The sequence below is a fragment of the Castor canadensis genome, chromosome 4 (assembly GCF_047511655.1).
Source record: "Castor canadensis chromosome 4, mCasCan1.hap1v2, whole genome shotgun sequence".
In the NCBI taxonomy this organism is placed as follows: Eukaryota; Metazoa; Chordata; class Mammalia; order Rodentia; family Castoridae; genus Castor; species Castor canadensis.
In genome coordinates, this window is record NC_133389.1 from 106,823,442 (window position 1) to 106,836,952 (window position 13,511).

A 13,511-nucleotide genomic window follows, 5' to 3' on the forward strand; every position below is an offset into this window, starting at 1 on the left:
TCTCAGGCAATGACTCCAAGGAGGTGCAAACTTTGGAAATGACATTTAAGAGGTTGTGTTAATTTTAGAACAGCCATGTACTCACATCATCAAGGATCTGACCACTTTGTTTTGCTGTCACATAATCCACTCTGTCATCCACAGGTGTAAAATTGAGAGTTTCTATTTTTGTGCGATATTTTTTCTATGAGAAAAAAAATCTGTTAGATAGTCATAGTCCCTGGTCTTGGTGAGCTACTTAATTATTTAAGGGTGATGTAAAAATAATTTATTATGGTATAGTTCATGTAAAGTTACGTAATATTTACACAATCAAAGTGGTCAGGTATAGCTGTGGTACTTTTGATAGATAGACTAAATTTAAGGATTCTCTATTAGAGTGCTATATATGAATGGTATCTTCTTGGCAATTTAAGTTTTCTTTTTAGCATTTTATTTTTTAATTAAATGGGGAGGCCTTCTTATACCTCCTACAGATTTGTGTGTGTGTGGTGCCGGGGATTGAACCCAGGGCCTCACGCATGCTAGGCAAGTTCTACCACTGAGCTACTCATCCCAGCCTTTCCACAGATTTTAAAGTAGTAAGGTTGCTTATCTCCCAATGTCATCTCATTATACAGATCATATCACTCAATCTATTTTTTTTAACTGGACAAACTTCTCACAACAGTACTGCTAGTGTTGACAAAAGAATTTTTCCACTTACACAGTTCCAAGCATCAGCGGGCATTATACTAGGGCTGTGGTCCCATAATGTGAAGGGAATAGAATAGGATTATTTTGGGGAAAAAATATATGCCTGTCTTAAATTACTGCAATTAAAGTGGTTAAAATCACTGCTCTGGGATGACTATATTTTGGCTCAAATCTTTTTATTCATTCTCTTTAGAAATATAGTTTTGGCAGGGCGAAATGCTGGAATACCTCACTGAAGATATCTGCAGCATGTTTGGCGTGATTGACAGAAACAGAATCACTTGGCATCCACCCAATTCCCCGGAGCCATTCCAAGTCAGCCTTGTAAACAGCCTGTGAAAACAAGAATTAATTTAGCAAGCTGGTCCCCTGGTCCAAGTTAGCCTATCCATCCGTCTGATGAAGAAACACAATTTAAGCACAATGTAAGTTAAGGATGACAAAATCAAGCAGTGAGTCAGGTAATATAAAAAAAATTAACAAACCCGGCACTCTGACAAACTAGAAGATATTTTTTTCTGTTTAATGTGTGTTAACCTCAATTCAGTTCCAGGTTATTGTTGCCAAGGGGTGATGCATAAATAGAGCTGCATCTTCTGAAGTATCCAGAGAAATGAGAAATCTTAGCTATGTGTACAAAAAATGCCAGATTTAAAAATTTTGGCAACTTAATTCAAAAGTTCTCAACAACTGTGTCAACCAAAAGAGCATACCTGTGCTTAGCTCCTATTCATGCGCTACCAATATTTTACTGGGTAAAACCTTCATTGCTACCTAAATTCTATCAAAATGATATTTTTTTCACAGTAGCTTTCTTCAACCTGATATAATGAAGATCTGCTATTCCTTCACACTAACCATGTATTTCTTGATACAAAGTCTAGATCCTTTTGGCTTTTGTGATTTTGATGTCACATTGTAAGGCTGAACTAATAGCAAATTCTTGGCTATACAGAGATGTGAAAGGATGACAAAAGGATTCAATATCATAAACATTCTAGGAGTCATGGTAAAAGGATAGAAGAGCTCATCTTATAGGGCAGCCCACTCACATCACTTTGCAGCGCATAGGCTTTCTTGGCTTGAATCACATCGTTCTGGTCAGGCATGCAAGTCCATTCGTGCAGGTAATTGCGGTAATCAATGTCGCTGACCAGAGTCTGGCATTTTTTAGAATGCAGGATGGAAAGCATGTCCACAGGGCTTTGGAACTTGGTTTTCCATTTGGCCCAGTGCAGCCGGTACTCTCTCTCATTCTGAAGTTTGCCAGCTATGAGGGCCCACCGGATCTTGTTATCATCCCTGGCTGTGAGGGTTCCCACATAGTGTCCCTTCTGCTTCTCATGGTCAAGCTTGTATTTATACTGGGAAGGGACAAACAGAACAGATGGATCACAGTGTGCCCTTCTGATGCACTGAGAGCTTTTGCTTAAAAAACAGGAAGGTCAACAGGCCACACTCACATCACTGGCAATCTCCCTGGAGGCCTTGGCAGCCTGGATAGGGATGGCATCCAGTCGAACATCACAGCTCATCTTCACTTCATCCCAGCCCTCACGATAAAGTTTCTAAAGAGAAGAAAAACAAGGTATCATTTGAGGTTTAAATTTACAAATAACTCCAAGGGCTCAAGTAGAACTAATGTCATACAGGTAGTTTAAAAGCCTGACAAGACTTCTTTCTTGGCATTTGAGTGCTAGCCTCGAGGTAATTGTTCAGGGTTTATAATTTCATGCATAATGTGAAAGAGTTTAGCTTCATTTTTATTGTGTTTTATTGTGTTGATGTACTGATAGCATCAGACATTAATGGGCAATAATGAATTTTTTTTGGCAGTACTAGGGATTGAATTCAGGACCTCATGCTTGCTAGACAGGCGCTCAGCCACTTGAGCCACTCCATCAGCTGAATTTCTTTAATTTGACTCACTTTTGCTACCTTCCCAATTATAAACCTTTTTACACTTGTGAGGTTTTCCTTTCTAATTTAGCCTCCAGGTGCTTCTTATTCATGATTCATGTTGCATCGTGTTTGGGAATGTTAGGACTTCTGCTGAAGTGCAATCAGATACAATAACTATTTGTTGTTTTTATAAAGAAATTAACTAAAGTAGTAATTGATCTGAAATATTTTAAGTGTATTTAAGTATATGTTCATACTTTAACATATACATTCTGTACTATGACAGGTAGACTCAAAAATAATGAATTTAAATGTATAATTTAGAAATCATATCAAGCAGTATGGGGACTTCTACATTGCGGAAAGAAGTTAAATTTCAATTATTGACAGTTTCACAGCTTTTGCATATCTGAAAAATGAGTGCTCAGATAAATTTTATACTTGTAAACAAGTTTTATATGGGTTTTCATTTAAGTTTTTGCATGAATTTTGGGTGGATCTATTTTAAAAATTGACTCATTTTCTGTAGAGAGAAAAACTACCTTCCATATTTAAATATGTTATACTACAGAATATCTAATACAAACACATGATTATGTTACCTTTTACTTTTATTTTTTGTTAATATACATCATTATACTATTTTTGTATAATGAATATTTATGAGGTCAAATTTTTTTCTGTTTTTATTAGCATATAATTGTTGTACAGTGGGATACATTGTGATATTTACATATGCGCTTACAATATATCTTAGCTATATTTATCCCCTATATTTTTTCTTTGAACATAGAAAAAAATCCAGGCCTAATTTTTAATGAGACCTAATTTCATTACTTAGTAACTTTGAGAAGATGGGAAAATTCCTTAACTTTTTAAGTCTCAACTTTCCCGTCTAATAAAAACAAACAATAAAAACAAACAATATCTTATTCATACAGTTAGTGTGAAGTTAAATGAGTCAACTTAATGTGAATTTATTTTATTTCATCAAATCACATACAAGTATTCTGCAAAAGTTGTGTTACCTAAATGATTGAAGCAATTTTGAATTGCAGATTTTATCAAGATGATAACAGTGGCAATTCCATGTGTGAAGAATGTTCGATTGCTTCTAAAATGTGAGCCATTCTCATTAATCTCAAAAGTTAATAGCATTACTGTGGCCTAGTTTTGAGTACTATGCTAATCTTGCTCATATCATGATATCAATGGTAGGGTTCTTGTATTTTCAACTCAGAAACTTATCAGGCAGTAGCAAGCATATTAGACTTTAGAGAACACTCCTGACAAAAATACCTACAGGTTGAATGGATGAGGAGTCCACCCTGCGATGAACTGACTGCTTACTGACTCAGCTACTTGAGAAGAATGCACCATACTGTTGATTCCAGTCCCAACTCCCACCCCTAAAACATGCATTGGTGCCCCAGATGGAAAAATTAATGCCCAAGTAACTTATTGCAATAGAATTGATGGAGAAATTTGGCACATAGTGAGGATCTTTGCTTGGCAGGCTCCTTCTCTCACAAAGATTTATTATTCTTCTGAAAGGGTACAAAGTTCTAAACAATGAGGATTTGCACTAAGATACTACCCACTGTTTAAAGTCATACTTACTCTGCACACGAGCAATCTCTGTGATCCATGATGCCAGCTTTCTTGAACATTCTTGAATTGTATAGCCAACCATGTAACTGAATTCTGCTTACTAACTAATCATTCTTTCCCTATTGATTCTCTTACTTTTTCCAGGCTAAAAATGATTTCTTCTGCAAATGAGAATTTTACCTGTTTCCAATATTTATCTTGTATTCTTACTCTTTTGTGTTTGTGAGGTGTGGTACTGGGGTTTAAACTCTACGCCTCACACTTTCTAGGCAGGTGCTATACCACTCGAGCCATTCCGCCAGCCCCTGGTTTTCTTACTCTTATATTTATATCAGTTAGAAGCCTTCCAGTTTAGCCAGTTAAATGTCAAATTTTAAATAGGTGACATTAATGGGCTTCATTAGCACTGTTTTAATACAGACTTCAATAAGAAGCTTACTTACTGAGGATGAGCTGGACTTTGATTTGGGATGTTATTTTTGTCATGGCAAGAAAATATTCATTTATTTTTTTAACTGGGATTTTATTTTAAAAATAAGAATGACTATTGGATTTTGTCACATGCTTTAAGCCTAATAAAATTAGTATATGGTTTTCTTGGTTTTGTGCTATCATTTAGGAAATGATTTAGGTTCTGAAAAAGGAACCCTCTTGGCATTCCTGAATGAGCCCCCATTGTTTGTATCACATCATTTGAATGTACTGAGGAATTTGTTTTATTAATACTTTAAGACTTTTTCACCATTACTGTTGGTCTACAGTTTTCATTTGTGGAACTATCTTTAATAAGTTTTGGTAATTGTGATGGCTTTCCTTCTTTTATTAGGCTTCATGGGTGTTTATTTTCTAAAGTTCTGAAAGAATTCCCCTATAAAACTATTGGTGATGCTGGCATTTGAGAAGAAAAAGGAAAGTGCTTAATAACTCTTAATTTCTAGCTATATGTTTTCTATATTTTTATGGGGGAAATTTTGGTAATTGTAACTTCATAGAAAACCTCTAGAGGTTTATGGAGGTTTTAAAATTAATTTGAAGGCTTTTATAAAGAATTATGATTATTTTGAGCTCATCTAATGTGTTATTATTAACTTTCCTTTCTGGCTGTACACATCTTCATTCTTCTTTCTCTTTGTCCTTATTTTCTCTCCCATTTTTCATGTTGACATTGGGCTCACCACTAACTGGCCTTGCTCAGGGACTCGCAGAGATCTGGTTTTCCTCACTCCTAGCAGGACCTGGTGGCAAGCAGTCCTCCCACCACACCCAAGTGATTTTCTCCCCCTCAGCTATGAAGACTCTGTTGTCATGTTATGGCACCAGCTGAGTGACTTTTCAAGAAAAAGAGTTTGTTGTGTACTTACATTGCTCACATTAAGAGCGTTTGCTCTAGCGAGATTAATTTCTGGAGTGTCTGGCATTATGTGGATTGAAGTTTTGTCTTTGTCCCAAACTTCTCTGTACTTTGGCTATGGCAAAAAATGACAACAATGAAATCAAGATTTGTAATTTTGCTAGTTTGAGTGCACAACTTTTAACTTTTCCTTTGGGTCTCATCCAAGATCATTTCATATTAAAGCAAAGATTTCTAAAATATTTTCATGTTACTCAAATTTAATATGTAATCTCTGTTAATACCTTTTGTTAATACTTTGAGTTTTTAAATTAATAAGCAAGAACAATGCTGTCAAAGTTACTTATTAAAATTGTTATCATCAATATTATTTTTATCCTAGAAATAGATTACTAGGTTAACTATCACTTATTTATAGCTTGAATTTGATTTTACTAGAAACAAAAGTGACTTACAATACTAATATTTTCAGCATTTGATTTAGCAAGGACAACTTCAGGTGTGTCAACAATACTTGTGTATTTGAGTTTCACCACAGGTGTCCGATAGACACTGTCACATAGGATCTCCTGGGCATTTTTGACTCTTAATACTTCAGGAGACCCTTCAGGCATCCAGCCAATACCACGGAGCCACTCCAAGTCAGCCTTGTAGATGGCCTGGGAGAGAAAACAGAGTTAGGAGAAGCAAGATCTTTTTGTTTTTTGTTTTTGAAGGTGGTGGTAAAATAAGGAAGCAGTTTTTTTTTTAATGTTATATTTCATCTTTGCAAGCAATAATTAAAAACAGAGCTCTGCCCTAACAAACACAATTCCTCATATGTCCAGCAGTGCCTTGTTTTGTCCTGTTTTCTGTGGCAGGGTCTGTATTAAGTGCCTATGCACATTCTAAAAGACAGAATGAAGTGAGAGCGCTTGGGGGTATGCGTCAACAATTTTTGAGTAATATCTAGGCAACCATCACACTAGCTAATGTGGAATTTAAAGCAATAGCAATGGGCTCCTCATTAAGTTCTCTATAATAGCAACCAAAATGGTCTTCTCCAAATTCCTAATTCAAATTTAAGGCTGCAACATTCACCGTATCCTATGGCTTTCCTTTGTTGTTAGAATAAAGATCGAATTCCTTCCCGTGCACTAGAAGGGGCAGCTGGCTGGTACTATCTCCACCTACTCTTCTAGTCTCATTTCATACATGGCTCCCTTTGCCCTCTGTGTTCTGATCATGCTCTGTCCCTCAGTTTGTTGTTTGCATCAGCCATTTTGCCTGTGTGATCATCCTGCAAAATTGTGTTTCCTCCTCTACCTTCATTCATACTGAGGAATAAGTGCTTTCTTCAAGAATTTTTCCTGACTTCTCTTTCTTAGTGCTATAGGGCACTCTTTCTCAGTCATCCCAATTTTCTTCACCTGACATTCTTTCACTAATACCTGTTTCTTTTTTATCAATGTGAACTCTGTAAAGTCAGGAGTCACGTTTTGTATTTTTCTTCTTTATTGGCTAGTGTGTCTTTCTTGCTAGCAAAAACCTGACATATAGCATACTAAATAATACTTTTTTAAAAGGATAGTTAAGGATTCAATCACTAGCTCCTCAATTTTGGTCTCCATTGAGTTTTACGATAAAATCTTCCCTTTTAATTGGGATTTGCTTTCCCACACATAGGGAAAAAGTTAAGCAACTACAATTGGTCTATGTTCATACCAGTCATTAATTTATAAGAAGCCATTGTGTTGTTCTGGAATGGTATGTTAATAGTTAGTTAAGGATACAAACATCAGGCTAAAATGGTGGTGTGGGGGAGTGAATAACACTGGGAAATCTCTACCTTAAGGAGAATGACATTATAATGTCTTAGTGTTTAAAGTATGGTGGATCTCCAAGACTCAGAAGTTTTCCTTTCTCATTTTTTATGACTGTGATTGACACCTCAGTATACTACTAGGACTCCTGTGAATGAATACACTGCAGTTCCCTAAAGACTGGCCCACAACTACCACGTGGCAATTCATTTCAAGTGATAAGTAACACTTGGTATAACAAACTCATTTATATTTTAAAGGTAGCCCTTGTAGCATTAGGAAACCAACTCCAGACAAGGAAAAAAGGTATCCATTCTACTCAAGAAATAAGTAACCTTAAGGAATCCATCATTTCTAAAAGATCAAATGGACATAATAAGTTTAAAATGTCCCAGTAAGTTAATGAATCACAATGTTGTGAAGAATATCCAGTAAAAGGAAACAAGTGAGTTTACAGCATGTCACTAATCTTCAAAAGCAATTTCAAGGAAGACATACCTATCCTTCTTCAATACATAGTTGAAGGACCATGGACATTCTTTCTTTCTTTTTTTTTTTTTAAGTGGGATTGGGGTTTGAACTCAGGGTTTCACTCTTACAAAATAGGCACTCTACTGCTTAAGCCATTCCTCCAGTCCATTTTTCTCTGGTTGTTTTGGAGATGAGGTCTTGTGAACTATTTGCCTGGGCTGGCCTCAAACCATAATCCTTCTGATCTCAGCCTCCCAAGTAGCTAGGATTACACCAACGCCCAGAGAACATTCTTATATTTAATATACTACAAATAAATCTACAGAAAATTCTGATAGCACTTATAATGATGAAAATAAAAACTTTCAGAACAAATCTGGCCATAGGCAGGCAGTTGATGGATTTGGCAAAATGCTAAAGGAATGTGCCTGTGTGTGGGAATGTATGTCTCCCAAGCATTGGAAGGTATTTCTGTGCCAAGCTGTGGAAGGCTTTCTCCTGGGGTCACACTTACATCACTCTGCAGGTCATAGGCTTTTCTGGCTTGGATCACATCATTCTGGTCAGGAAAGCAAGACCACTGGTGCAGGTACTGGCGATAGTCCACATTGCTTGCCAATGCCTGACCTTCTTTGGCAGCGTTGATGGACACCATGTCCCCTGGGATAGAGATCTTGGCCTTGTGATCATTGTAGACTTTTTTGTACAGTCTATCATTCTGCATCTTCAACACATTTGCTGCCCAAACCAGTTTCGGGTCTTCCTTGGCATTTCGACATCCAATGTAGTGGCCTTTCTGCTTCTCATAAGCAGTCTTGTACAGATACTGGTGGATGTGAACAGAAGGAAGAGTGGTGATTTTTCCAAACTAGCTTTTTGTAAAGAGCCCCTTCAAAACAATTCCTAAAGTGACCTTTATTTTGGACTGTTTTTCTTTAGCTGCATGCTCTAAGTTTTACACTCCTTATTACAATGGATTGTCTTCTATGTGCAAGTTTGGATAGACTATGAATGTCTCCAGGGCAAGCCCTGGGCTTCCGGTTCATCTCCAGTCAGCCTTGTCCAGTGCTCCCCAAACTTCAGCCATTTTTTGCCATGAACAATAACAATCTATACTCCCTTTTACTTTAAATCAAATCAATTCTTTGTTTAAATAAATTTACTTTTAAATTAGGAATTAATTTTTTAATTTTGTTAAAATTTATAACCCTATCTAAAGAGAGGCTAATCAGTATTTTTCTAGCACACTTTAAGAACAACTATGCGACTATTTAAAATACTTGTCCAATACTGCAGGAAACTATTTTAGGAAGCACTAATACTACACATGCCATCCTTTGGGTAACAATAGAATTCTTTGTACCCATTAAATCTCAGAAAGTTTATAAATTAACTGAGATTTTTGGGGAAAAAATCAGTATGTGCACTTAAACATAAGAATTGTAGAATCAAGAGGAGATGGAAGAGGCTTCTCAAATTGTTGTACCAATTGTCCTGGAATTTGGTATTTGAAAACAATATACCAATAACAATGGCCCATATTCTACCAAATATAATTCTTAGAGGATTAAGTTAAACTCCCTGTGTGTCTATTAGTGTTTGTTGAGGTTGGGCGAGGAAGAGCTCTTACGTCACTGGCAATATCCTGGGAAGCCTTGGCATGCTGGATCCCAATGGCATCTGCTCGTATGTCATAACCTGTCATCTTGACATCTTCCCAAGCTTGCTGATAGTGTTTCTGCAAATGGAGGATGCAATACCACAGTAAGTCTGAAGAGGGAGCGACTGAGTTAGCATTGCAGGTTAGTAATAGCTATTAAGAACATTATACTCTCCTGAAGATTTAGAAAATAGATTAGTTTAATACTGAACTTGACTTCCAGTAGCTTTTCAGTGACAGTAAATGAGTCCTTGCTCATGCTTGCTAGGCAAGTGCTTTGCCACTTAAGCCATGTCCCCAGCCTATTGATTGGCTTTTAAAAGGAAAAAGCAATGATGGTCCACTAAAAAAGAAAACTAAATATTACTACACATGCATCTTTAAGTTTTATCTTTTTTTTTTTTTAAGAAATCATTGCTTAGGTATAGGCAGGGACTTCCTCAGTAGAACACCAGCAGCCCAGCAACTAAGAGAAAAGATGGACAAATTGAACTACATAAAATTAAAAAGCTTCTGCACAATAAAAAGAAATGGTCTCTAAATTGAAGAGACCACCCACAGAGTGGGAAAAATATTCACTGGCTATACATCAGACAATGGACTGATAATGAGAATATACAAGGAGCTCAAAAAATTAAACTCCCCAAAAATCAATGAACCAATAAAGAAGTGGGCGACTGAACTAAACAGAATTTTTTCAAAGGAAGAAGTCCAAATAGCCAAAAAACACAAGAAAAAATGTTCACCATCCCTGGCCATAAAGGAAATTCAAATCAAAACCACACTAAGATTCCACCTTACTACTATTAGAATAGCTAGCATCAAGAACACCATCACCAACAAATGTTGGCAAGGATGCAGGGAAAAAGGAACCCTTATACACTGCTGGTGGGAATGTAAGCTAGTACAACCACTTTGGAAAACAATATGGAGGCCCTTTAAAAAACTAAACATAGATCTGCCATATGATCCAGCAATCCCACTCCTGGGGATATACCCAAAGGAATGTGACTCAGATTATTACAAAGGCCCCTGCATGCCCATGTCTACTGCAACACTATTTACAATAGCCAAGCTATGGAAACATCCAAGATGCCCCACTACTGACGAATGGATCAAGATAATGTGGTATTTATACACAGCAGAATTTTACTCAGCCACAAAGAAGAATGAAATTTTGTCATTTGCTTATAAATGGATGGAACTGGAGAACATCATCTTAAGCAAAGTTAGCCAGGCTCAGAAGGCCAAAAATTGCATGTTCTCCCTCATATGTGGATTATAGACCTACAACAGATGCAGTAATATTATTGGACATGGGTCACACACTGAGGGGAGAATGCACACAGGAGGAATAGGAAAAGGGAAGGAAACCTAAAACTTGAATGTGGTTGATGTGCTCCCTGTAGAGGACTGAATATTGCAGTCTTAAACTGGCAGAGGTCACTATGGGAAGGAGGCTAGGAAGTAGTGAAGAGGTCTGATAGAGATGAACCAATGTGGGTTTCAATACACAAGTACATGGAGACAACACTAGGAATCTCTCTGCATAGCTATCTTTAGCTCAAACTAGCAAAAACACCATGTCTTTCTTATTAACCCTTATGTTTTCTCTTCAACAAAATCAGAGAACAAGAAGGTGGAACAGGTTTTGCCCAGGGTGGGGAGGGGGCTCAAACTGTGTATACACATGTGAGTAAATGTAAAAATAAAATAAAACTTTAAAAAAATCATTGCCTTTCCTTCTAATTGAGCTACATCTCTCTCTTACAAAAACACTCACAGACCTATACAGCTACTTATCATTAGCTTAAAAAGCAGAAATAAAAGGAATGGGAAAAAAAGGCCTTTGCCCAGCTTCCTCTAGAGTATACTGCTGGAAGGCCTGGCTAGGCAAAGGTGTACTTGGTCTCTTACATTGCTAATCTGGATGGCATTGAGCTTGGACTGCAGCATCAGCGGGGTGTCAGCTGGTACGTTCACATTAGCCTTCTCTTTGTCCCAGGCATCACGGTACAATGGCTGGTAAAGATGAAAAGCAATGGGATGGTTGATTAGTAAATAAGTCAATTAGCACATGAGTAAAATCTAAAATAAAAAGTCATCATTTGATGCTCTCTGATATAAGCGTAGAGAGCACATCTTGTCTTCTTTTTTTTTAATTTGAAAGGTACCAAGTAAGGTGAAGGATACATTCATATGTGATGTAATATAAATTTAAATTGAGCCAGAAATATGCTAGTAAAATGGTTTATTTCCCACTTATTCACATCTAACTATGTAGCAGGTAAGTCCATCCTGTAAATAACTGTGATCATACACACTGCTAATCAGGACCTTGCTTTCTTGGCCCAAATAACTGCAATAATGTCTAATAGGTTACCCCTGGACTTCTAAGCCTATTTCATGATTGAGTAGCCATAAAAAAGTAGAAATTTTGTGATTATAACATTAAGAGATGGACCTATATTTTATTCTACATCTCAAAAATATGATAAAAGTGTGTATCAGAGTCTGGTCACACTTGTGTTGATCAAAGAGGCACCTGTGCAAATGAAATACAGAGATAGCAAATTTTGATTGTATGAAGATCTGTTGTTGCTGTTAGTATTGGGGTTTGAACTCAGGGCTTCATATTTGCTAGGCAGGCACTTTCCCAGTTGAGCCACTCCACCAGTCCTACATTTAGAATACTTGGTTGAGATTTCTTCAGTTTGTCTGAAAATGTCACCACCCCAGCTCACCTCACTGATTTGTAGAGCATTAGTCTTTGCCAGGACCACTTCTGGTGTATCAACAATGCTAGTGAATTTGAGGGCCTCAGGCCTTATACGATACAGTCTTTCATTTAAGAGATTCTGAGCATTCTTCACTCTCATCACGTCCACAGAACCCTCTGTCAACCATCCAATACCCTTCATCCACTCCAGGTCTGATTTGTACACATTCTACATGGAGAAGAGGAACATGTAGTACAGAAGAATGAAATTAGTCCACGAAATCTGATGCTTGCAAAATATACACCACCTCTACTTAAATCAGCTGGTGGCTAGTCTATGGCATTTAATGATAACATTCAGTGCTAATATTTTGCTGCTATGTCTTTGGACACATATCTAGGAGGAGTTCACCGTATCCTACAGGAATTGAAGCAAGGCCACAAGTAGCACTTGGTAGAATGGCAGAGAGCAATGGCATATAACTTTCAAGTTTATGTGCTCACCATTTGAAGTCATCTTTTATGTATTACTGGGGATACATCTATGAGAATTTTAGAAAAAGAGGTCTTTAGATGTATGTATAATGAGAAAAATACATACCTATATTTATATTTATCTTTCTGTGTCAAATAAATTTGAAATCCAGTATTTCCTCATGCGTATCTCTACTTCTGAAATTTAGACATCTGATCATGCAAAGGTAAGAGATCAGAGCAGCTGAGATTGAAATTTTCTATCTAATCATATGGAATAAGAGACTGGTTTTCATCTTGGGAAATACAGTCTGGCTACCGTGAGGAAGAATCCTTCATAAAATAGAAAATGTTAGGGATAAAACTTCTACTATCATGAATTGTATAGAATAGGTTCTATTAAGATTACTATTTAAATTATACCTCTGGAGTACACACAGTGATTACACACACAACACACATCTGCTTGGAGTATGGGATAACATACGCACATCACTCTGCAGTTCGTAGGCTTTTTTAGCTTGGATGACATCATTCTGATCTGGCAAACATGTCCACTGGTGCAGATAATTGTGATAATCAACATCGCTAACCAGGACCTGACATTTCTTGGCTTGAACAATTGACATCATGTCCAAGGGTGTATTGTAGATTCCTTTAGACTTCTCGTAAGCTTTCTTGTATTCTCTGTCACTCTGGATCTTAGCAGCATGTATAGACCATACCAACTTGGGGTCATCTTGCAGGCTGCGGAAGCCCACGTGATGGCCTAGTTGCTTCCTATAGCCTTCTTTGTATTTGTACTAAAGATTTGGGGGGGGGGGC

The 13,511-nt window shown here is 37.1% G+C and overlaps 1 protein-coding gene across 45 annotated transcripts in view; it reads right to left on the bottom strand.

Moving 5' to 3' along the window:
* The window catches only part of Neb (nebulin), a 202,863-nt gene that overhangs the window by 79,030 nt on the left and 110,322 nt on the right, over nucleotides 1-13,511 (bottom strand). For all 45 annotated transcript variants that reach the window (XM_074070778.1, XM_074070748.1, XM_074070741.1 and 42 more), the window contains 11 exons: nucleotides 13,178-13,489; nucleotides 12,238-12,441; nucleotides 11,411-11,515; nucleotides 9,464-9,571; nucleotides 8,348-8,659; nucleotides 6,016-6,219; nucleotides 5,571-5,675; nucleotides 2,160-2,264; nucleotides 1,749-2,060; nucleotides 925-1,029; nucleotides 86-184 (listed from right to left, as the gene is read on the bottom strand). In XM_074070778.1, the coding sequence (XP_073926879.1) occupies nucleotides 86-184; nucleotides 925-1,029; nucleotides 1,749-2,060; nucleotides 2,160-2,264; nucleotides 5,571-5,675; nucleotides 6,016-6,219; nucleotides 8,348-8,659; nucleotides 9,464-9,571; nucleotides 11,411-11,515; nucleotides 12,238-12,441; nucleotides 13,178-13,489 (1,971 nt within the window). The remainder of the gene's footprint in view (nucleotides 1-85; nucleotides 185-924; nucleotides 1,030-1,748; nucleotides 2,061-2,159; nucleotides 2,265-5,570; nucleotides 5,676-6,015; nucleotides 6,220-8,347; nucleotides 8,660-9,463; nucleotides 9,572-11,410; nucleotides 11,516-12,237; nucleotides 12,442-13,177; nucleotides 13,490-13,511) is intronic.